Raw genomic sequence first — 22,849 nt, forward strand, 5'->3', positions numbered from 1 at the left:
GCATCACCAATCGCTGGCTGCATCAGCACCCACTGCACAATGTCCTCCCCCGAATGACTGGGAGTGTACTTTATCAGTATTTGTATTTGAGTGACCTTATTTTGGAACGAAAGACTCTTTGAGTGCAATGCTAATAGTGACATTGGAACTAAAGTCAGCCAGAAATATTGATATGGTGGAAACATTATTTAGGACCCTGTGTGTTTATGTGTGTATTAAGAAGAATTAGTGTTTCAATTCTTTACTGCTGAGAAGAATTTGTAAGTCTCAGATATGACAGAGGAAAAGGGAACAAGAGGGAAAAAATGAAAGAGATTGAGTAAGAGGAGTTGGGCAGATGTCAATTTATTTTTTTTTTTTCCTAGAATCCTGAGTGATTCCTCAGTTGGATTTTTGCCTGGACCTTATATTTGAAATGCTCTTACTCACTCTAGGAGAGTGAGAATGAGACAGGCAGCCATCTAGCAAGATTGCAAGAAAGTTTGTGACACAAATTGTGTACTTGACACAGTTACACTGGATCAGTGATTGACTTTGCTTGGCTTAATTTCCCATGGCTTTTTTTCTATTATCCAATAACTTCGACAAATTTGTGGATGCTTTTTTTTTTTTTTTTACTTAAAGGCGGGGTAGGGGATCTTTTTCTGGAACATTTTTTTACATATTGCTTGAAATACTCTTCACACCCCCATTGCAACCAATTAATTAAAAGTTTTGACACAAATATGAAAAGTTTTAGTGGCCTCTAGAACGTACAATCTAGGAAAAACAGTATCCAATCATTGTGAACGGACCGTTCACAATGATTGGATACTGATGCCGTCTATCAAACTGCAATCTGCTCCTCCCTCCCCCTCCTTCTCCCTGTGCGCGTACCCTGCTCCGTGAATGAACAGAAGCTTGGCAGGAAGCTAAACTAGAGCCAACTTGGCTAGCACCTAGCATTATTAAACGTATAGTTAGCATATACTAAATACGGCAACGATCGATGCTTGCTGTCAGAACAGCGCTCGTGCACCTTTGTGCTCGTGCGCGTTCATGTACTCTAGAGGCGTGCCTTCGGGGGAAAAGTGAAGAAAAGGGTTGGGACTTTTTACCGGTGTATTTTCAAAATGCAGCTTCGCTGGACTCAAAATCCAGGATCTCCTACCCTACCTTTAAGATATACATAAAGTCAATAGCCATAACTTTTGTCTAAGGTGATAGCCTTCCTACTGCTAAACCCTGCCGCTTGTGTCTGGCAGGGCACCAGGCCAAGCTAAAGGCACTGCTTTTGAACCTGGTACCAAAGCACTCTTTTTCAGAAAAGAATGAAAATTATGTACAATTCACATGCCTTTGCAGTCACCTTTGTATTTAGTTTTTTTTTCTAAATAACAAAAATTATTTTTCTTACTTTCTCACACACACAAAAGAAAGAAAACATTTTAACACTGCTGCATTGCAGGTGCTATGATTGACCACCCTTACAAAATATCATCTCTTGGTTTTTAACAGTGTTGAAAATGCTGCGTAATCATTTAATCTGAATACATGGTTTTATTGGGAAGCTATTTTTTTTCAACTGTAATTAGAAATATTGGTCTTGAAGCATTTTCTTTGGTCTAACCAAGTTTTGTATGTGAAGTCCAGTCTTGGTTGGCTCATGCCGACAGGCATGACTTTTCCCTAATTCTTCATTTAATTTGTTGTGCAGCTGTCTTGAACTGCAAAATCTGTCTGGTGTAAACTCGTAAACAGACTGAACGATGGGAGATGATTACCCTTGAAAATTGCTTTGGAAAAAAAGAAAGAAAATCTTGTTTTAGCAATTTATTGAAAATGATTTTCTGTGCCTTGGTGTACTTGGAAACACTGTTGATTGCTACATGTGTAGTAAGAATATGAGTCTCTCAGTTAGTGTTCTTGCATTCAGATGGCATGTACCCAGTTGACAGTACAATCTGAAGACTTTTGCTGAATTATCAGCTCTGCAGTGGATTAGACCTCCTAACCCTGATCTTGACAGGGTATCTGATGACAGTAATCCATGCTGCTAATCCATGTCTTGATGTAAACACCAAAACACCCTGCCTTCTATCCTCTGTGTCCCCCACTGCTGCCTTCCTAAGAGAAATGGGGATGCCATCTGTTTTGTCAATCAGCAGGGGTCAGCTTAGTGTGATGGGCACATTGGACTTGCTCACTCCTTTATCATTACTTTGTTTTTTTTTATTATGTGTAAATGAAAAGGCTGCAGAACCATTAATTATTATACATTGTAATTAAATCTTGATGTGATTAATAACATTGATGTGTTTTGCTAATGATTATCGTTTCTCTGAACAGGGCTTTAGTAACCCAACAAATGCAAAAGTAAAATGATATGTTAAAGGGCAGATGTGCTGTAACAAAACCTTGTTTCCTGAAACTTAAACAACTGTCTGCTTGATGGGAAAATAATTGCTGGATTCATGTTGGATGTAGATGCTCATATTTACCTTTTTTTAAATTTAATTAAAAAATGTTTTATCTCTTTTTATCTCGTGTACATTCATGCTTGTGGTAGAAAAATATAGGGTCTCTGTTCTCCTGCTGTTCTATGTGTCTGCAATGCAGAGTGGTGCTTATTTCTCTGCTCGCTCAGCATGGATGCGGGATGGGCTGAGTTTTTTTGGGTGGGAGGGACATGGGAGCTCCACTCCAATCAATACATCCCCTAAGCTAGGACATACATTTCTGATTTCAAATTTTTTTTCCCTTCTTAGACTTTGAGTCACTTTCTCAAATGTTGGATGGGTTATTACTACCTCTGCAACAACTGGCAGTGGCATCTCTTCCACCAACACTACCACTGCTTCCACTCATTTTGCCATATGTCCACACTGAAGCACAGAGAGTCTTATAATGAAAACCAGGGATGCTTCTGCCACAGCATCACCAGTTGGCTGACAAACAGTGGGTCAGATGTAATTGAGATAACAAGAAAATGGCAGCTGTATAGTTGACTAGTAGCCTGAGGCAATGCTCATATGGGTCTTGAACAACAACAGCAGTCCAATATCTTTAACCCTTGCCAGTTAAAGTTTCATCAGCCAGAAAGATGCACACCAATAATACACAGCATGAATGAGCACAACAGGCCAGGGCAGTGGTTGACAATTCCCAGTTGCGCTAAAGCTGCAAAATGGTGGAAAGGACTGTGCATCTCTTAAGAAAATAAATAATAAAGCAAGCAAACATTTATAGAACATCAGGCGCACCTTTAGTGCGATTTTGTTAGCTGAATTGAACAGATTTTTTTTTTTTTTTTATCACAAACCAAATTGGCAACGAGTTCTCCTGCTGAATGGATTGTGTAGGTTGTTTGCTCATACTATATATGGGAGGAGACTCACTCACCTCCTTTGAATTTATGAAAGATTACCCCCAAAATAAGCTTTTTTTTCTTTCTTTTGATAATTAAGAATTATGTGTAACTACTCCGCTTCCTCCGTTTTTTAAATTTTTTTTTTTTTTTTTTTTTTGAGACATTTTTTTGACATTTTTGTACTGTAAGAAGTTAAGCTGTTTAAGTCTGTGGGGGCTTCTCAGTTTCCAAGTAATTTATTCAATATAAATGCCTCCCTTGTATACGACGATGAGGAGGAGATTACTTTGTTGTTTCTTATTCTGTCTCGTCTAAACTCTCCAATAGTTTTGCTGTGTCAAAATGCTTTCTCTGATGCGAGGAATCATTTGAAAAATGAACAAAAAACTTTTTTTGGGGGGGTTGTGGGGGCACACGTTCCTGTCTATTTCAGCCATGACTGTGCCTAACACATGATGGACACTCTTCAGGAAACTAAACAGTCTCTTCTCCTCCTGCTCTGGTCTCCTTGGTAAACTCCCTCCCATGAAAACAAGATAACAAAATTAATTTGTGAAGTCACTCATACATGAATTTAAATGATGATTAAATCTTCCATTTAGCTTGTTTAACGCTCATCACGTGATTCCCTTGGCTGGCTACTGACATATTTTAAGTACACAAAAACAAACTGGGAAAGATGACAAATCTCAATTATTTTACAAAGACTCAGTTCAAATTCAATTTTGAGTGCCACAGATGAAGATAATGCACACAAATGCATGCAGACAATCTCTCTTGTTCTTCCCCACAGCTTTTGTACTGGAAGTGTGCGATGGGGTATGGTGCTAATCATAATTCATTAATTCTGTTTAACGTCCTTGGGGCTGAAAATATGTGATGTCAGTATGTGTGCTACTTTCCCGATATCTTAAGCGTAGTGTGTGTAGCAGCCAGCTCCGAGTGACCAGCTGCCCACTTGAGTCACATTACATCATTCTCTTCTTTTGCACACAGTTTGCTATACTTACAAGCAAGAACAGTTGATTATTTTTAGTTATTCAGAGTCATTCTATTGTTCTCAAATTATTGGACTATAATTGGATAATATGCACTTCCTTTTAAACATGAGAACTTTGTTTTATATCTTTATTACCAGAGTGTTGCACCTGATTTTGATATGCATGTTGAGAAGGCGATTGAAAATTCAGACAGTATTGGCTCATAATATTACAGATGAACTATGTGTTAAAATACAAGTCCCACTTAATATATATGTGTGTCTGTGTATCCTCAGAACTAGAGACAACATTAATTCACAGAGCTTGATTATCAGGCAAAGAAAAAACAGCAGCTAAATGAGCTTGTCCTCCCGTAAGTGAGTATAATTGCATTTCAGCAACAAATTCATATGGTAAACACACTGCCATTGCAAGGCATCGCTGATGAAGATGCTTTATTTTTTATTTTCTTTCCCTTTTTGGGCATTTGTGGTTTGTGTTTTTGCCACAGTAAAGTTCTGATTTATTTCTCAAGAGAATCCACTGTGAGGTTTTCTCCCCCTTTTTTAATATTATTATTGTTTTGTTTAGTTTTTGAATGTCAGCTCAGTTTTAATGTGGTTGCATTCATACTCATGAGGATTGGTGGGTACGAAGGTGAAATAACAGCCTCTCCTTATATTTCTCACTTTGTGTTGCGCTTTATTCCCTCCAAGTCTTCTTTTGACTTCTCGCCTTCCTCTCTGTCTCTTTTCATATTTATAACTGATGAATAAAGTTGTCTGGGAATTGTAGAGAAACACTTTGTTATGGCTGCCACCCTCAGGTAAATTACAAGTCTGAGCTGCAGTGCTCTCCCCAGTGTGAAATTAAGATTTAGCTTTAGCCCTTTTTACTTTTGTTAGAACATTATGGGCTCACTGCAACTGTCATCGCACCTCAAGTAGCAACAGCCTCAACAAGCTCCTCTTTCTAAACCTCTCTCACTCTGTCTTGTAGTCTCTTTTACACTTACTTTTTATCAGTGGGTAATCACAATATTAGAAACTGTTCAGTGGCTTTATCCTGCATTAAAACACCAATTTGATCAGTCTGCTCATGTTAATTTTATGATGTATATATTTTTATGTTGTTGTTTTAAACACTGCACTTTTGTTTTTCATTTTACATCTCATATGCGTTTCCTACTTCCTGCAGGGTTATTTCATGATACCCTGCAGCCTTAGGCATTTGTCATCGCTATGCTAATGATGGCTGCAGACATATCTGAACACATAGTCAACTATTTCTGCATCAGTTTCTATCACTCTCATCTGCTTTGGACCTCTTATCATGTGTTGAGTGGCTGCCTCGTCTGTTCTTCTCTGTGTGCCTACCAGATGATGGAGGGTAAATCGGGAAGATTGCTGTGAGGTTTTGTTTCACACTACCATACATTGTGATTGCTTAAAAGTGATGATGGGATCTTTGGCTAGATAATGTAAGGTTGCACCATCATTCATGTGTTAAAGCGTCCCTAGTGATCATAGAGTTAAGACATTTTTAGAGAAACTAATTCATTTTAGAGATGGTGGAATTATGGTTGGAATGTCATGCTAAAATTGATTAAGTAAAAATGGTGTGGGAGTCTGTCCTCTGTCAGTGAAGACTGGATTTAGCAATGAACATAACTAAATTATTGTTCAGTAGAACTGAGTGAGAGTGAAGATTTCTGTCTTCACTCTTTAAATAATTTCACTAAAATCTATATGCACAGTATGGTTAGTTTGTATCACAATGATACTTTGCAGCAAATGTTGATATATTTCATTTGTAGCCCTTTCATGTTGTAGTCATATGTTATCCATAACTGTATATATAATGCTGAGACTGTCCAAAGGACCACAGAAGAGCTTATTTTTTGCAACCACTAGCAGTTCCTCCCTAATTGTTCCTCTTCGGCTCATAAGCGTCCTTCTTTTGGTGTATGGATATGTGGGTGTGTACTTATTTTAAAGAGAGAAAGATGGTCTCTTTCTTTCTGCAAGCAGTGTCAGCAGGTGAGCCACCCTATTGGGAGTGAAAAGAGGAATCGCTAAAGCATGCAAATTGCTATACTGAGGGGAGAATCAATTAGGTGCATAGAGGCTGGAGCAGAAAGGCAAAGAGATGGAGGGGGGCAGGGGTCCATGCAAAGAGGTGGTGCAGAGCCATGCTGATTGAGACAATGCAGCACTCCTCCTTCCCCGGTCCTGTTTCTCAATAACTGATCTTACTACTTCTTTTCAAAGTGCTGCTGTCCCTCAACCTAATTTCTTTTTATTCTTATTATTCATTAAAAATGTTTAGTTTTTTTTTTTTATTTAGCCCATTTCTTCTCCAAATATAGATTGCTCTGTAGTCTCTAATGTGTGGCCTCTTCACCTGTATAACTCATTAAGTTGTTATAATATGTGCTAGATAAAATTACAACACGAATCGCATATTTTTTTATTTTATCCATAGCGTGTGTATTTTTCATATACATATGTACATACATTGTCAGGAGTACCCAGTTAAACTTGCACTGAAAGCAGTATTTTGTTGGTTATATTTGGATTCATGTTGCTGTTCTGATTTATTTATTTTTTCTTCTCTCCATAGGTACATGATGTCCTCCATCTCGAGAGAGGCGTAAACTTACCAGGCCAGCAGTACTGGACTGTGCCTCTGTCCCTCTCCTCACCAGTCCAACCATCAGCACAGCCATGACATCCATCACAAGGATACGGACCTATGTTTTTGTATGCTGCTTCCTGTCTAGTTTGGTGCTTCCTGTGACATCACAAACAGTGGTGCAAACCCCACAGGCTCAAAGTGCTGACTCCCAAGTGATCACAGCGTTGCTCCAGGAGGAGGAGTATGAATCATTTCATGCTGAGAACCCTGAGTGGACATTTAACCACCTAGCTGTGGATTATCGCAATGGCAATGTTTATTTGGGAGCTGTAAATCGCATATACAAACTATCTCCTGCCTTGGAGGTCCATAAGTTCCATGAGACTGGTCCAGATGATGACAACCGCAAGTGCTACCCACCGCGTATTGTCCAGCCTTGCAGTGAGCCACTGACACTCACCAACAATGTCAATAAGATGCTTTTGATGGACTATAAGGAAAACCGGTTGCTGGCTTGCGGCAGCCTCTACCAGGGTATCTGTAAACTCCTTCGTCTAGATGACCTCTTCAAACTAGGAGAGCCCTTCCACAAGAAAGAGCACTACCTCTCTGGTGTAAATGAGAGTGGCTCTGTGTTTGGTGTCATTGTTTCTTATGGCAATGCTTCCCCAGACATGCTATTTGTAGCCACAGCAGTTGATGGCAAACCAGAATACTTCCCTACCATCTCAAGCCGAAAGCTGGCCAGAAACTCTGAGGAGGACGGGATGTTTGCCTATGTCTTCCATGACGAGTTTGTGGCCTCTATGATTAAGATCCCCTCGGATACCTTCACTGTCATCCCAGACTTTGACATATACTATATTTATGGGTTTGCCAGTGGGAACTTTGTCTACTTTCTGACATTACAGCCAGAAATGGGAGGGGGACCGACCACTGGATCCTCTTCTGCTGGTCGGGAACAGGTGTACACTTCCAAAATAGTCCGCCTCTGCAAGGCAGATACTGCATTCAACTCTTATGTTGAGGTGCCTATTGGTTGCATTAGTGGCAATGTGGAGTACCGATTACTGGAGGCAGCCTACTTGTCAAAAGCTGGTGCTATTTTGGCTCGCTCGCTAGACGTGGCACCTGATGATGATGTGCTGTTTGCCGTCTTCTCAAAAGGCCAGAAAAGACGTCCACGACAGGCCTCCCAGGACTCTGCACTGTGCGTTTTCTCTCTGCGAAAGATCAATGAGAAAATCAAGGACAGGCTGCAGTCCTGCTACAAGGGAGAGGGCACATTGGACCTGGCCTGGCTGAAAGTGAAAGACATTCCCTGCAGCAGTGCGGTGAGTGCTTCTACAGCACACAATATTTCTAACTTTGTCTGCTGCACCAGTTTTAATGACACTATTAGGACAGTGCAAAAACAGTAAAGATTTTTGAGAAAATCAAAGATTACAGATGATACAGTAATGTAGGATGTTACATAGTTGTTTTGGCGTTCTTAATTCTTTCACATATTCTGTGACAGCACAAGAGCAAACTATGTACTGCATCATACACCAAGACATCCATGGCTGTAGTTACACATAAAACTGCAGCTTTGGACATTTCTGCCAAATGTAGAATTGACAAGACTGTATTAAGAAAAAAGAATTACTTGTGATTTATTTCTCAATAATTTCTAATTGGTTATTACAGGTGTGTAATTCTGGAGGAAATTAGTTTTGACTCTCTCTTATGTTACTGTAATGAGCTTGAGTGCACTGCAGGGGAGATTCACCAACTGTGTTCTAGGGTGGGTTCATGCACCACTCCATCATGCTGAGATGTTAACCATCCACTGCCTCTTTTACTCCGCTCATCCTTTAAACAATGCCGCTAAACACACAGCCAAATTACCATAATTCTATTCTCCATAATAGCATTACAAATTCAGTGATTCAATACATTTGATTTCTCAGTTTTTGCGCATAAAAAACAAGGTTAAATTGGATGTTATGTGTTTAGGCAGCATTTCCAAGCAACACAAACTATGTTTTTATTTTTTATTTTTTTATTTTTGTCTCTTCATTTAATTTACATCATGAATAAAAGCTGCAAAGTTTAGGTAAAAAAAAAGTACTTTGATCACAATGCATTTGTTAGTTATCATATTTATCTTCTGGACAAGCATGGCTCAAAATACACTCAATGAAATTGAGGTTAAAGGCTGAAGGTCAATAAAAATTGGGTTATTGCAACTGCAGGGTTTAATATTTTTGCTTTTTTGGGAGATAACTACATAACTTGCTGATAGCATAAATGAGTACACAAACTTAAAATATATATAAAAATGGTTAATAAAAAAAAAAATATATGATTATTATAACAGTGGTACTTTGTGTTCCCTCTTGACCTCTCATCCTTAATATCAGAATCTAAACAAAATAACTAATACATCTAGCCTGCAAATAAATCCAACAAGAAAGGGATGACTTCAATATATTTCTGGTACATAGATAGTATCCTATTGCTGCTCAGACCATGTTGTTCTGAACTTTGTCAAGCACTATGTGGAGACATTGTGAAGTTGACCCTGCTTGTGTTTGGTTGTGGAATCACTGTGTTTATCTATTATTCTGCCAGCACACGTGCCAGGATGCCATTGTCTGCTGCTTGAGGGCTTGATAAATCATGCCTGGGGTGGAACTGTCGTTGGGGAAAGGAAGTGTGAGGGAGCACGCAGGGGTTAGCACTGAGGAATGATGCCGTTTCAGCATGCGCCACTGCCGCGCATAAATTAGACCCTGCTGAACAAGTGACGCTAGACCCTGCAGGAGATAAATGAGTACTGACACACATACGCACAGATGTGTCACCACACTTGTATGGCTACTGCAGAAGTGGACATCATACAAGTGGCAATACGGAAGATGTTTCATAATTTAATTTAGTAGTTTACTCGAACCTATATCTGATGGCTTTGACGATCATAAATAGCCATATCTAAAGGCATTTGCTGAACATACAGATAAATCATATTTACAATGTGTTCTGTGTTAAACTAAAGAGTTGTTAGCAAAAATAACTCTCCTTTCATATTCTTGTGATTGATAGTATAATTCGCAAGTATCATATTACATGTATTTTCTGAGCTTGCAGCTCTCGCAAAAGAAAAATGAATGACTGAATGCATAAAAAGAAGGCACAGTAACTAAAGGCCCAATCTTCCTCAAGCTGGTGTAAAAAGTGAGGGGGAAAAAAAAGACCATTAATGTAACCCCCCCGATAGTGGGCTGCATGTGACAGTATTGTTTGTTAATTCCAGAAGGAGCTAAGATGAGAAGGAAACTTGTTTTAAAGACATACCTCTTTATCTTACCCTCTTCACTGCTCTGTATACTTTTCTCTCTCACCATGTTCCCAATTCCTCACTTTGTCTTGCACCTTTTTTTTTTCTCAGCCTTATAGACAACGACATATTTCAAACATGTTTTTCATCTAATTAGGAAGAGATGAACAGCCCCCCCATTATACATTTTTTGTATAAATTAAACACATTCAGACTCTATGGTAATAGTGTGTTATGGTTCCAGCTGTTGTGCATCTTTTCTTGGAGTGAAAATGGTTGTCTCCCACTACAGTACACTTAGCAACCTTGTAGGTTGGGTTAATTGGTTGGAATTATCTACTTGTCAATTCAACAAATGATGTCAATGTATTTGCAGTGCATCTTGCTGCTTTATTGCCTCCAAATGAATACACAAGTGGGAATAACACATGCTTAAGAGCTGCTTACCTGTACAATCACACATTGAGCGCGAGACTCTCACAATTGACATTTTTCACAAACTTCAATTTTCAGTTCAATATTAATTCACAGTGTCATACTCTGTGCATGGACAGAGAAACTATGGGGGCTGGCATGGTACTGCCACTCACCCATTACAATTTTTAAAAAATTCCTAGTCACACATGATTTAAATGGCACCCTTCATATGTATCATGTACCCAGATCAATTCTCAAGGAACCCAACAAAAAAAACAGCCAAGAATGGATTCTACTGATAGTCATCTATTGGCTTAACCCTGAGACCTTTTTGTAAAATTTTGAATAATTTCAAAATATAATGGAATATATGATGATTTTCCTTTTCTGTTGAGTTTAGTTTTGTGATACATATCATGAATTTAAAACTGCTTTGTAAATTATACTGTTGTTGGTCTGTATCATATGACTTGCCATTTGACTTCAAAACCAAAACTTTTTAAATGGAACATTTATTTTACGAGATGCCAGCAGTCTCAAGATATAAATAATGGAATTATCTACGTAAGTGTTTGCAAGGACACAAGGACACAGGTTTTGTTTGGACCGTATAAAAACACTTGCTCCCGCCAGACCTTTGATGCCTTACACCATCTTTAAGAGGCTTTCAGTCGTAGTGGGACAAGGAGGGGGAAAAAAGAAGGGATGTACAGCAGAAAGGATGAGAGGGTAGATGAAAGGAAAGAGTGCGTGAAAAAGGGGAGGGGGGCTCGTTCCCCCAAATGGCCATGCTTGGTTGAGCCACATAATGCGTGCTCAACAGTATAAGTCTGCAAAGGGCCTGCATCCATAGATCATTGTGAAGTGGCATGTGACCTATAAAAAAAGAAAAAAAAAAACGCTGCCTGTTTCTTCCATGTTTACTGTGTCAGCAGAAAAAAAAACCAACAGAAGAACAAAACAGCAGTTTTGCAATAAATTTACTCACTTCTGTCCTCTTATCCTTGATTCACTGCTTACATCATATGGCACTCTCTCCGTCTTTCTCTTAACAATCGTATAAAATGCTTGCTGCCACCCTCACTTCTTCTCACTCTCTTTCACCAATCCCCTTTATACCGCCTGTAAGCACAGAGTAACCCCCCCCCCCCCCCCCCCCCCCCCCAACACGCACACACACAAAAGAGAGACAAGAAAATTACAAGGTCGCTTGCAAGTCTCTGACAGGCTGCGACCATCCCCTCATTCCCTCTGCTAATGATCATTAATTACATGTCATTAACTGACATGCCACGGGCTATTCTTTCACATTTTTTATGTGCTATCGACTTCACATTCTGAATTCACTTCAATTAATTAGATTATTCTACTCGGCCGATGCCGTTTCTTTCATTCTTTTTCTTGATTGCTCTTGCAGTCCCAGCACACGTGCTCATCCCTCCCTTGTTTCCATCCCTCCCTTGTTTCTTTCCACACTTGAAAGGAACTCTTCCACTAACACATTCTGTGTTCTCCCTTTGCTCACTTTTCATGTTATCGACTTGTTCTTTTTTTTTCAGTTTTGTGCTGTGTTTGACGAACCTTTCAATAATTTTTACCTGTGCTGGTCATCTCTATCCCATCTTTCCCTGATTGTGAGGCCTAATCAGTGACTTGTTGTGGCTGCTGCTGCTGATGATGAGTCAGTCTAGGCCACATCCTCAGGAAGGGAAAGGCTAGCGGATTCATTAAGAGCCTCCAGACTATCCCCCTCTCCACCCTCCCCACTGCACCCCACTCCATCCACATATCCGCTACCGTGCTTGCTCGCTGGCACGCTAATTAAATCTCCATACATGATACCACTTGCTAAAGGTCAGAATCCATCACAATATCATTATTCTGTGATTAAACAAGTGTCTCCTGCTTCTTTCATCATATTCCATACTGCTTGGTCTCTGAAGTCTTCACATTCAGTCAGTTATTTTCCCTGTTGATTTTATTTATTAACTTGTTATGTGTCACAATTTGGTATTGTTTCGCGGTCATGGTTTGTTATGTTTTCTGTACAGCAGAACAAAGCAAAGCCCACTTGACTTTTCTTTAAAATGATGGAAAAATATAATTGGTTATAAATCTGTCAGTGAGAAGACTCTGAGCTATTTACTGTCAAGCGTGAAATAGAGTAAATGGAATTTTAAAAAAGTTGAGCAGACCAGTCCACATATTTATAGGTTGATGTATAATTAAATCGAGCGGTGCAATTTCAGCTTTAAAAATGCACAATGTAAATTTACCTTTTTTTTCTGTTAGTCACCATTCAACATTCACAGCCATTGTGAAAAAAGATGATTCATTGAAATAGCTGCCGAACAAAGCAGCACGTACGCTCCGCTTGGAATCCATTTGGCAGTCTCTCAGTTGCCCCACACAATTTAAGCGGCAAATTTTGCACGCATAGAATTTAAACTTAAAAAGGAAACTAAATAATAAATATTACACATTTCTAGAGCGTGTTAAAGGTTTTGGACAACAGATGATAAACTACTAAAATGTGAGTGGGAAACTTAGCTTGTGCTCTATTTTGAATGAATTTATCAATGAAAATGTTACACTGAACCTTGCTGACTGAGCAGCTTGAGTTAAATGCATGCTCTGTTACATATTATCTAGTTTTTAAAAAGTGGACTGTTAGCTGGAAAAGGAGTAATTTTGCAAAATAGACCATTTACTGGTTAAAATTACCAGGCTTTATCAAATCCAGCAACCCACTGTACAACTTCTAGTTGAATCTTCCATTGAGAATGCTCCATCTAACTTCAGTATGTCCTGACAAATCATATTTCAGCTCTTACTTTGACTTCCCTTTTTCTCCACCGCTTGAACTTCCCTCTTGGCTCTGGCATATTTCAGTCTCCTCTGACTCTGCTGTAGTTCTGTTTCAGTTTCCCTCAAACGTTATCATGCTGTTTTGTTAGTTCATGATTTGAATGATTTTTCTTTCCTCTCCCCCAACAAATATTTATTATCTGTTGTATCTGCTCAGCTAATCGCTGGCAGGTGGAAGCATTCACAAACATGAATTTACAAAATATCATCAAAGCCTGCTTCATCATATTGAAACCTGCCAACAGAACATGCAAGCATAAGTAAATCAACTTTGTTTAACACCCTAAAAAGTGTGTTCAGCCTAATTAACATCTATCCACACCAATGCATGTACACATTTGTAACATGTTCAAGCTGTGTGTAAATATTAGTCTGCACAAACTCTCACTGTCATTTCCAATTTTGCATTCAATATCTGTACCCATCTGCCAAGAGTGATGCCAAATCTTCCATTAGATGACTTCACTGTCGGGCACAGAGACGTTTGTGTACCCATTTCTATAGATACATTTTCTTATCTCAGTCATAATCATTGTGACTGGTTTTCAGAACAGTCCCCAGGGCAGCATACATTGGAGATCTCATACAGATATCTTGTACTCCACATTGACACTTTTACATTTAGACTGAATTTTGAGCATGATTCGGTTGATAATGAAAACTAAATCTTTTGTTTTCAGAGCTGGAAGGAGCACAGAATCTCAGCCATCAGAAACTGATTCACATAATTCCATCTTTTATATTGTAAATTTGATTTTGAGAAGAAAAATTGAATTTTTAACTTTAGCCTATTATTTTTTTTTTTTTCCAAAACAAGCTGTGTTTCTCTAGGAATGCCCTGTTTATGCTCCTGTCTCATCAAATTAAAGTTCGGTGGATCGTTGTAGTGTGCTGTTAGATCTGGTGAGGTGTTACGGTGTAGGCTGTAAGGCATAACTGTTGGTTAAATGTTCTCTCTTTGTCATCTCTTTTAATCTATTATAAGACTACACTTATATTTAAACTGATATATATCAAATGTTGATACATTCTTTTTTTTCTTAGCTGAGTTTGTCAGCGAATAACAAAAGAATTAAAAAGTGAAACAAGTCATCAAGGGCAATCACAGATTACCATTGATCATCAGCAAACTTAAGCAGTAATTCTGTGACTTTTACTGTCAGAAGGTGTATACAAAAGTTTTACACTGCAAATTTAAGGCTGTTTATATGTTCACTGAAGTATCCTTTGACTTTGCTCTCAGCCTCTGTGGGTGGCTGTGTTTTTCAACAAATGGACAGTTGTCTAAAAAGCTAGACATGATGCTCCATGCTCCAGAGATGATGCTTAGTATTGATCCAATGCTGATTGGTTTAAAATTTGCTTGAGCTGGCTAGAGCTTGGACAGGATGCCAACAAACGATTTCATTAACTTAACACTTAGTTCCACTCCATGACAAAAATCTTTGTCCACTTCCTCCTTTTCCACAGCAGAGCTAAACTAATGAAACGGCTAATAACAGCCACAATGCAACAAAGACCAGTACATGTAGACCTTTGTTTATAGGCCCCAACGGAGAACATATAGGGATCTATGTTCAGCTCTTCAGAATGACTTTGTTTTGAAATACTAATTGATCAGGTTGATGCTGATGTTGGATGACATTTTACAAAATCTTACAGGCCTACAGTGACAGCTCATGCTTTAAAACACCAGTTCAGTAAAAGTGGATCAAAAAACATGAGGACATCTCCACATTTTACGTGAATTCTTCAGTCATTGTTGAGGTTCCTCTATTGTAATTAAAGTCTCGATTAAAAACTAAAGCAATAGTCTGTACTACAAATGGTTCCTTTAAAAGCTAAGTGCTAACTTATTAGAGTTACTCAGCTTACAGTCATTGTCGACTAAATACTGTTTTGGTAATCTTGACATGTTGCCAGTTATGAATAGAAAGTAATAAATACTGTTTGTGTTACTTCACAATGACATTCACAAGGCAAAATTTAATGTTGACATGAATTCTTAAAATGGATATGGCAAACCCTCTTAGTCATGACAGAATTCTCCAGTGCCTCCAATCATCCTGGCAGGTTAGTCATTTTGCTCAGCAGGACAAGACTAAATACTGGATTTCCCAAGTGGCTAACTGCACAAAGAGCTTATATGCTAATACACTTTTAGGATTGGAATCCACTCTCTCTTTGTAGTAGGTTTCCCACATAATCATAAGTAAATATACACTATAGTGACCTGATATCTAATCAACAAATAATGAATAATGAATTGTCATAATAAAGATCTAATGTGCTGTGTTGGCATCATGAAAGGGATTGGTAAAGCAAGCCATTGAAGGTACCGCAGGGAGTATATTTAATGGAATAAACAGGGGTTGTTATATATTTTTGGAGACACACTTCACTTCATGTCATTGCTCAACTGCTTGTGTCTGTGGTCTAACGTGCCCTTAAGTTTGTGAATTTGGAGCCAATGGAAGGGACCTTTACTGCACAAGTCCAGATTAGGCCATACATCAGAGAACGTTAGGGAGCAGATCTCTTTCAGTCCCCCACTAATCGCATTGAGCAACTCTAGCTTTAGTTTGCCCAGTGCCCCCTCTCTTTTTCCTTAGTCTGTATCTGCTGATCCCTCTGCACGGTCCAGAAGAGAGCTTTCTTTGTGCTGGTGCTGGCAGGCAGACACAAGCAGAGAGATGGATACAGCTGAGAGTGACCTGATTCTGCCTCAGTGTCTGGCCTCTGCCCAGATACAGAGATTCTTCTCTCTTGTCTCTCTTTAGGGTGGAGCCCTCCACATATCTCCTGTGTTCTACACTATAGAGCACTAACCTGTTAGACTTGAACAAATGAAAACTATCAAACAAACTCTGAATTTAAGAAAAATGGTTGAGAGAAAAAGCAAAGCAAATGTTCATCTTCAAAGTTTGAAAAATGCATTAATCATGGGGTCTGGGGGATGGAAAAGGGACAGAAAAAGCATGCTAAAAAACCACGGAGGCAGAAAGAGCACCTACGTATTCTGAGATGTAGAGATCTAGAGATGTCTTTGGCATCTCAACAATAAATGTCATGTTTTGATGGTTGCATAATGAAAAATATGCCTGCTTCCTGAAAAGTACATTTCATTAGATTGCAGAGCAGACTACAGGGATGATTGTGATTGGCAACCGGTAGAAATAATATTTCATTTGTCAGTGAAAAGAGACTAGAAAAAGCACAAACACCTTTTCACAAATAAAACTTCATTCTTCACTTAAATAGATGCAAAAAAATTGAACTGGAAAAAAAAACACTTGTTTTTTTGGAAACACCATTAATCTTTGGAGAAATGGCTGTGTCTTTACTATCTTTTAAGGAAACATTCAATCATTTAAGATCCAAATACTGCAAAGTACTTAATTTTGCTTCTGATAGACCCTGTTAACCTTTGAACCCAAGCATGATGAGTATTCTCAGTAACTGATGGTGACATGAAGAGGGTGTTTTCCTTCTGTCACATAAACAAGGGACAATATTGAATAGATGGTACTGGTTGCTGTAGTCGTCCGTGGTTGAGGGAGCAACCTTAGATCTCATCGGCGAGCCATTAATCTAGCAGCGGACTTTCCACATGACTTGGAGGACAGAGAGCATGTTCCTGACAGTAGCTCATTCTGAAAAGGTTATTGGGGAAAGGGAAGTCTGGAACTGAAGGACTAGTCGCACTTTACTATTTTTGTGGTCCTCGGATGGTAATCTGTGTTTGCTGTCTTCTCAGGATCTCAGTCAATATTGGTTTTGATCTTTTTTCTCCTTTCCATTAACCATTCAACCATTTGACATGATCATGACCCAAATTTAAGTAGCCTCTATCGATCATTCGCGCCACTCCACATGACCTCACGCTGTAGCCTCAAGCTCATGTCCTAGCCATGCTCCATTTGTGTAATGAAAGCAGACCACATATTTCCTCTTTGTCCTGGTCTGAGGGCTCTGATGATGATGGCTCTTTGTGATGGGTTGAGTAGAGACTATACACTTGCATGATTTATCAAGAGCATGAAGGGTACACTTCCTGGAAGAAAAATGGAAAACAAGACGTATACAAAAAGGGATGTTCTGTCCTTCCCAGAATATTCCATTTCTGATATTTTGAAACAACAAGCCAGATGTAGATCTGAAATGTTTTTTCATTTAAGCTATTTTTAGTGCATCTTCCTTTTATTTACCCATCATATTCTTGTTGTTGTGAATAATTATCTTCGTGGCAGATTACTTTGTTTTGTTTTATTTAATTGCTGTGATTAAAGGGATAATCCGGAGTAAAATGCACTTTAGATCAATTTACGGGATGTTGGGAGTACATACGTTGAGTTGACATCAAAATCATGTCATTCGGATGTGTTTTGAGAATTTCGATTTGACCGTTTTTAGCCAAAAGTCGTTAGCCTGGAGGTGAGAGGGGCATATGATGTCACCGCTACAAAACGCTATTTTTATACCTCTTCTACAGCTCCAAACAACATAACACTTACGTGGTAGTGAGTAGAGGGTCCCTAAAGCCGAAGTGTCACGAGGTCTTCATGTGGTCGGATATTGAGTCCAGAATGAATTAATCAAGCCAGTACCTTTCCGGAAATGTGTCTGCTGCAGCTGAAGACCGTGGTGAAGTTGGTTTGATATTGAATATTCGACAGATATTCACAATAAGGAAATAAGGTGTCTTTTTTTTCCAATACCTCCCAAGCCTTGTGACCTAGTGACTTGGGTGGTATTGGAAAAAAAAGACACCTTATTTCCTTATTGTGAATATCTGTCGAATATCCACTATCAAACCAACTTCACCACGGTCTTCAGCGGCAGCTGCAGCAGCAACATTTCCGGAAAGGTACTGGCTTGATTAAATTCATTCTGGACTCTATATCCGATCACATGAAGACCTCGGGACACTTCGGTTTGGCTTTAGGGACCCTCTACTCACTACCACGTAAGTGTTATGTTGTTTGGAGCTGTAGAAGAGGTTTAAAAATAGCGTTTTGTAGCGGTGACTTTAACCTGCACCTGTCCAGTTAGAAGTATTTGGCAGCTGAAGTGCTTTGTAGAGACCTTATTTGAACATTCCAATCAATCCTTTTGGGAATTTCTTTCAATCACAACCAGACAGTATGGTGTGGATTTCATAACTTATTGCCTTCATTGCAAAAATTTGTGATGGTTTCAAATGCTTTTTAAAGAATGTGAAGGTATTGCCATCTGACAGGACATTTCTCCTCGCAGCAACCCACTAGATTCGTACGCTATAAATCAAGCTGTACCTGCTTCAGTCCTAAACTGTTTCAAATCCACGTGCTGAATAATGACCAATCCCCAGCACCATTATTCTCATATCAAAACCCATAAGTCATTCTTCCCACTCTCACCGGTGAAAATGTACCCTCTGACAAGATTAAGCAAATTCATGCAAACTCAAAATTTTGTGATCAAAAGCATGAAGCACAACTATCCGTATATAATTATGAAATAATGGCACCATGTCACACTGAAAGCATAACACATAATACAGCATATGACAGCATAATTCCGTTGATGGTGTAATTCCATTTAGAGATGTCTTTCTCGCTGCTGTCATTCAGTTTTTATGTGCATTTAAAATGCTTTGTGGTGATTTGCCCTACAGCCCTGTAATAATGCAGCACTTCTTTTTTTTTTTATTTCCCTGAATTCACTTTGAATCATATTGAATATTTTGCTGCACAAGCATTTCTGCACTTTCTGTTTCATTGGGTGGAAGGTGAGGAATTGTGCCTGGCAGAGCAGCCTATCGCGTTATTAAAGGACTAGTGCCTGACTGCAGTCTTCTTCCATCTTCATTTCTTTTTGACTTGTTCTATCTTGCATAAGGAACCTTCACATTAACTTTCAGTCAAATTTTATCTATTGAGTTATACTGATTCAGTTTGATCTCACTCTTTGCTTTTTTGATGTCTGATGTAGATTTACCAGGAAAAACATGCAGGACACTTTACCACTCCCAGCTTTTCTACCAAAACAGTGGCCATAACCTTAAATATTTTCAGCCTTCTATGCATGATGTAAACTGATTCTCACTGAGTCTGTGTTTTTTGTCTTTCTTTTTCTCCACCAAAGCTCCTGACCATCGATGATGACTTTTGTGGTCTCGACATGAATGCACCATTGGGTGTTTCTGAGATGGTGCATGGCAAACCTCTCTTTTCCGATGCTGTTGACAAAATGACCTCCGTCATTGCCTATGTCTACAAGAATCACTCATTGGTCTTCGTGGGTACAAAAAGTGGACGCGTCAAGAAGGTAAGGCGGAGAAATGTTGGGTGTAATGGATCAGGGATAGTTGAATTGATGGAAACAGAGATTTGGTTTCTCTCTGTTAGTGTGGAGTAAGGGCGGGGAATTGGGACTGCTGAATTGCTGGATGGATAGTAGTAAGGCAGATTGACTTTCACGCAAATCGGCTGAGTTTGCAGTATTTTCAGCAGGAAGGTGCATGCGTGTGTGCATGACAGAGAGGAAGACTGAATGGTGGAAGTGTGTATCCTTTACTATGGAGAGAAATTGTGTATGTGTTTTGGGGAGAGGGGATTAAGAGAGCCCCTTAGGAGGTTTTATTCCTACAGCCGAGCCTATCTGATATCTTCCAACATCCTCCACATCCACTCCTCATATATCATACATGTACTCGTGTAGACCCAGTATCAGGAGCATCCTCTGTACTTTTCCTTCATTTTGGACTTGAATAAAATCCAGAGCCCAGGGGGCAGATTATAGCTCACATCAGCATGTTGCAGAACTTGCTAGACCGCACAGATCAGCATGTTGCAGAATCGATTAGACAAAGTTTCTCATCTCTTTGTTGAGGCAACTTAGGAGATCAGAATAAGAGGTCATTTATTAAGTAATTTATGTAACTGCATAATGTCTCTGCCTAACTACAATAAACTACATGAGTCACATTTTTCACATTTGTGTGGTAGTTTGAAAATATGTTCAATGATCTTGGGAAACAAGAAAGATTGCTTTGAGGTCCCTGCAAACAAAATATTTTTTCAGCCGGGTTGAGTTACCCATTGCATTTTTGAACACCTTTGACCAAACTATCGCTCCGTTGAAACACATCACACTCTGTGCTAGCAGAGCCCCTGGCTAAGCAAGACTTGTCCCCTCAGATTTATGCAGTACTGGATAAGCTGGGTTTTGGAGTGTAGTAGCTTTCCCCTTAGACTTCCTTCATGCCCCTGTGCCCTTGTGCGTGGCAGCCCTTTTCAGAGCTAATGGGATGATGCACTGCTGCTAGGTGTGATGGAATGTGGCAGCCCCTGTACTTTTACCTTGCTTTCTCGCAGATATTTGCGCACACATACTGTTGGGCCATGACTGAGACTAATTCAGGGTGCGGCTTGGCCAGAGAGCTTCACAGGCACAGAAAACACAAACTAATACAGCATATAGAATAGAAGGGATGAGGCGAAGTAACTGAGGGAAGGAGAGTAAGCCCCTGGGGGGGTCTGCTGCAGAGATATGGCAGGTATTGTTAGAAATAAGAAAAACCGAGTCTAGAAATTGTAATTGAGGCCAGAACAAGCAGCTGCATTCACAGGCACTCAGAAGTGTTGCTTTTTACTTTATTATTGGCCCCATTACTTTGTTTGTTTATGTTGTTTTTGTTTCACGCAGGAAAAAGAAATGGTTGAGGCTGCAATTTTCCCAGTGGTAACAAACATTTAGGCAGATGTTTCAGAGGGGAGTCATGCAGTCATGTATAATACCTACTGTCACCTGTAATGATGAGTGAGTTATCATTTGGAAATTCAGTGAATTTTAGAATTGAAAATAAAAGGACATTTCTGGAAATGGTTTCAGCTGTTAACCAGGACACTTTTCTTTTTTTTTTTTTAGTTATCTTTGTGCTTCTTTGCTGCCCTTTGGCTTTTCTACCTTGAAAAACATTGACTTGCTGAATATAACTAGCTTTTTTATTTTTGAAATGTGAGTTAAATAATTTTCATCCGTTTATTTTCTTACTATCCAGTGTTGACTTGATGTAATGATTGAGGACAGGTATGAAAACATCAATTTCATCATCAGAAATGGGATGTGTTTTTCTTGGTTTTCTTTTTGTCAGTTTGGAGGCTTTGTTCTTTATTAACATGATGGCCTTCAGCTGCCGCTAGCAGAGACATTTTATATTGTGTGCACAAAAACAGCATGTGAAACTGATTCCAGTTAATTTACTGCTGACTTCTGATATTGTTTTCATTCTCATGTAAGAATTCTGCCATAAACCATGTTTATGTATGTTAAAGACAAAAAGGTTACATCATATTTGTTGATGTCATTCTGTAAAATGGACATTATCTGAAAACCTGTACCCCAGTTTTCTATAATGCCAGTTTTATTTCTTTAAAACTTGTCTATAAGTTTTGAGTAGTCTTAAAAGTAATTCTTGGATTTTTACGTTTGATTAACTAGACATTTAGAAAACATTAATCTACAATGAATCAATGGGAAAAAATTAATTGGATGATTTACATTGGCCGGTGCCAGCGTCCTGCTTGTTGGGTTTTCTATTGTTCTCATTCAAACTCGAGAGAAATGAAAATCAGATATATATTCAGGCAAAAAACCCTTACAGACACTTACACAAAGGCGATCAATATTATGTGTCAACACAGGCGTGCACACACACGGTACCATTACAATCCCATCCTACCCTCCCATGTACATACTTCCCCTCCCCTGTCATTAAGTGTATACCATTAGATGACATCACAGGCAATAAAAGACAACAACAAGACAATAAAAAGTCTGAGCTGAAGTCCACCTCCTTCATCTGTGACTTTATAACCCCTCGGCTAATGGATGTTGATTTATACACATTCCTCCACCTTTGTTGTTCCATCTCTCAATCCCCTCCTTTTTCCGTCTCTCAGATCTTCCCTCACGCAGTTCGTTTTTCAGTGTTATTTATGATCTTGTGACAAACATATCACCCTGAATAAATATAAGCATAACAGTAAAAGAGAGTGGATGGCGTTTAATGGAGTCCTGTTTGGGTGAGCTAAATGTTAGTATTTACAGGCTCACGTTTATGACATCAGGAAGTTGTGCTGGTCAGGAAGCTGAGTGAATTAAATTCAATTTGCTTGTAAAACTGTGCAATATAATGGGGGTTAGAGTAAAATTTCTCAATTGCATTGTGAAGCCTGTGGAGCAGGGAACATATATGGCTGTACCACATCTAAACTAATAGCATATTGTATT

General features: G+C 39.0%; 1 protein-coding gene across 1 annotated transcript in view; it reads left to right on the top strand.

The window, feature by feature from the left end:
- Positions 1-22,849, top strand: part of plxna4 (plexin A4) — a 215,474-nt gene that overhangs the window by 14,744 nt on the left and 177,881 nt on the right. The window contains exons 2-3 of the mRNA XM_075471754.1: positions 6,952-8,300; positions 19,700-19,882. Coding sequence (XP_075327869.1) covers positions 7,056-8,300; positions 19,700-19,882 — 1,428 coding nt within the window. The 5' untranslated portion in view covers positions 6,952-7,055. The remainder of the gene's footprint in view (positions 1-6,951; positions 8,301-19,699; positions 19,883-22,849) is intronic.

This window comes from Odontesthes bonariensis, chromosome 8, assembly GCF_027942865.1.
Source record: "Odontesthes bonariensis isolate fOdoBon6 chromosome 8, fOdoBon6.hap1, whole genome shotgun sequence".
Classification (NCBI taxonomy): domain Eukaryota; kingdom Metazoa; phylum Chordata; class Actinopteri; order Atheriniformes; family Atherinopsidae; genus Odontesthes; species Odontesthes bonariensis.